Source organism: Microtus ochrogaster, linkage group LG7_11 (assembly GCF_000317375.1).
Source record: "Microtus ochrogaster isolate Prairie Vole_2 linkage group LG7_11, MicOch1.0, whole genome shotgun sequence".
NCBI lineage: Eukaryota > Metazoa > Chordata > Mammalia > Rodentia > Cricetidae > Microtus > Microtus ochrogaster.
In genome coordinates this window covers 10070019-10072254 of record NC_022032.1, presented here as the reverse complement: position 1 = coordinate 10072254, position 2236 = coordinate 10070019, and the positions used below count along the sequence as shown (strand labels likewise).

The following is a 2236-nucleotide window of genomic DNA, read 5'->3' as shown; positions in this document are numbered from 1 at the left end:
GAGTGCTGGGATTAAAGGCGTGCGCCACCACCGCCCGGCTGAAATTTGAAATTTTATACTGTATCATTTAACACCTCCCTCTCTCCAGGTTTCTCAAAAATGTCACTTTAACAGTGACTTCTTCCCTGATCAATGGATATTTCTTAAGTACCCACTTCCGCCTGCTAATTGTTTTACCACTGTCCGAAACTCATTCCACCACGTGACCAGCTATCTACCTATTCACTGTCTACTCCTCCTCCACAGACGTAAATTCCTCAGGGAGAAGGACACTGTTCTTCACAGTTATACTCTCAGAATTCAAGGTACAGGTGGGTTGGAAGAAATATCAAGAGAAAAAAATCGAAAAACTTTAAGTAGTCCTAGAATGGTGCTCTCCCCTCCCCAGACATATTACTGGAGTGTTCTATATTACCTAAAGACAACGTAAACAAAAAATAAATTGGGGAGTTGCTTAACCAAGTCGTGATAATTGATATTCCAATCAGATCCCTTCATAAGTCAATTCCTGAAGATCTTAAAATAAGGTTGACACCAATCGAGTTAATACTGCAAAATATTTCAGTGCTTTCTGATCCAGAACAATACATTTTACAGCAAGAGTAGACTAAGAACCACCAGGAAGTGGTTCACCATTAATTTAAATGTGGTTGGGTTTTTTTGTTGTTTTTTTTTTATTCCTTCTAATTCCCCTGAGTTTACATCTCTAAAGTTCCCCAGGTTTTAAATAAATTCTAATCAGGTCTTTCATTTTCACACAACCTTCTAGGATTACTTAAGCAAAGCGAACAGGTATTTTACAACCACAGTGGCTTCTTAACTCCCAACAACAAAGCATCCTTCTCAAATTAAAGACTACTCAAGTGTGAAGTGGGGACCGATTGTCTCACTGAATTGAGCACACAGGAAGAAAGTATCTTGCAAAAATAAACCTGTTACTAAATTCAAAATCCAAGCATGTTCTGCCATTGCTGAATTTTCCATGCCTGGCAGCTTTCCTCTTCAAACCAAAAATGTCATTTTTAATGACGGATAGTTTATTTCGACATTTAAATAGATATAGGGCTCCCTCCCGAATAATCAATTCTCATATCACCTAAAAGTTTAGAAAATGTACTAACTAGAAAAAAAAAAAAAACAACGGAACCCTGTTTACAAAACCAATATAATCCAGAATTCCCAAGTTCGCAGTCCTGGCCCCTAAGCGTGACTCAGAGACTGCTGGTGGCATGGTAACTGCGAGCCATAGCAACAGGCAGCCATGACAACAGTGGGCGATGATGACATCGAACAGCCATGATAGCAAGGTAAGATGCGCAGGTGAGGATCAAACTTGTCATCAGGACTCAAGGATGAGGCCGTAGTGTCTGAGAAAGCGGACAATCTGGGAGTCCAGGGACATGGGGAAGGGAACTTTTAAAAACAGAACCTTGAGCCCCGCCCACTCTTAGAGGTCCTCACCGGGAGAAAAAAATCAAATCAAATCAAAAGAGCCAGGGTGGGTACAGAAAAATAAAAGAGCCAGGAGAGGACAGACGCGAGGAAACTGATCTAAAACGGCAGCGACGCAGGGCACGAGCACCCGTCCGTAGGGCGGCACTCACCAGGGTCGTTCCAGCACAGCGCAGGGCCGGCCACTAGCAGGAATGACAGCAGGCGCAACAGCCGGCAGCGCGCGGCTCCCGGGCGGCCGACAGCAGCCACGGCCATGGCGCTGGGTGAAGACGGCGCTCTGCGGCCCGAGACCCGCTGCGGAAATGCTCCCGCCGCTGCGCAGCGACCCCGGGAACCCACTGCCGAGAGCAAAGCGACGGACTGCAGAGCGGCGCGACGGTTCTGCGACCTGCGCCACACTGACGTCACTACCGCTGCGGCACGTAGGCGTCCGTGATTGGCCGTGTCCTGCCCCTCCCCTAGCCCTCCGCCCCTTTGAGAGCGGGACTAGACAGGGTGCTGTCGCGTGGGCGGAGTCTAGGCTCAGGCTGGCGTGTTGTGTCTGACTGGGGAGCGCTGGAAGGTTCCGGAAGGTTCCTTTAGTGAGACGTTAACACAGTTTAGGAGGCTAAAAACTTTCTGGAAGGGAAATCAAGGTAATTCGTATATCCAAAATACCAGTAAGCTTTCCAAAGGACGTTATTTTTCGGGTTGGTGTTCTAGTACCCTGTCCTAAAAATGAATCAGGTGGAAGGTTACAAGGGAATGACATTGTGATTTCCGAGCTTGGAACCTTGCACTG

At 46.8% G+C, this 2236-nt stretch overlaps 1 protein-coding gene across 1 annotated transcript in view; it reads right to left on the bottom strand.

Moving 5' to 3' along the window:
• The window catches only part of Saraf (store-operated calcium entry associated regulatory factor), a 15525-nt gene extending 13667 nt beyond the window's left edge, over nt 1-1858 (bottom strand). Inside the window, exon 1 of the mRNA XM_005362520.2 lies at nt 1605-1858. Within this exon, the coding sequence (XP_005362577.1) occupies nt 1605-1710 (106 nt within the window). The 5' untranslated portion in view covers nt 1711-1858. The remainder of the gene's footprint in view (nt 1-1604) is intronic.
• Nucleotides 1859-2236: the final 378 nt, after the last annotated feature.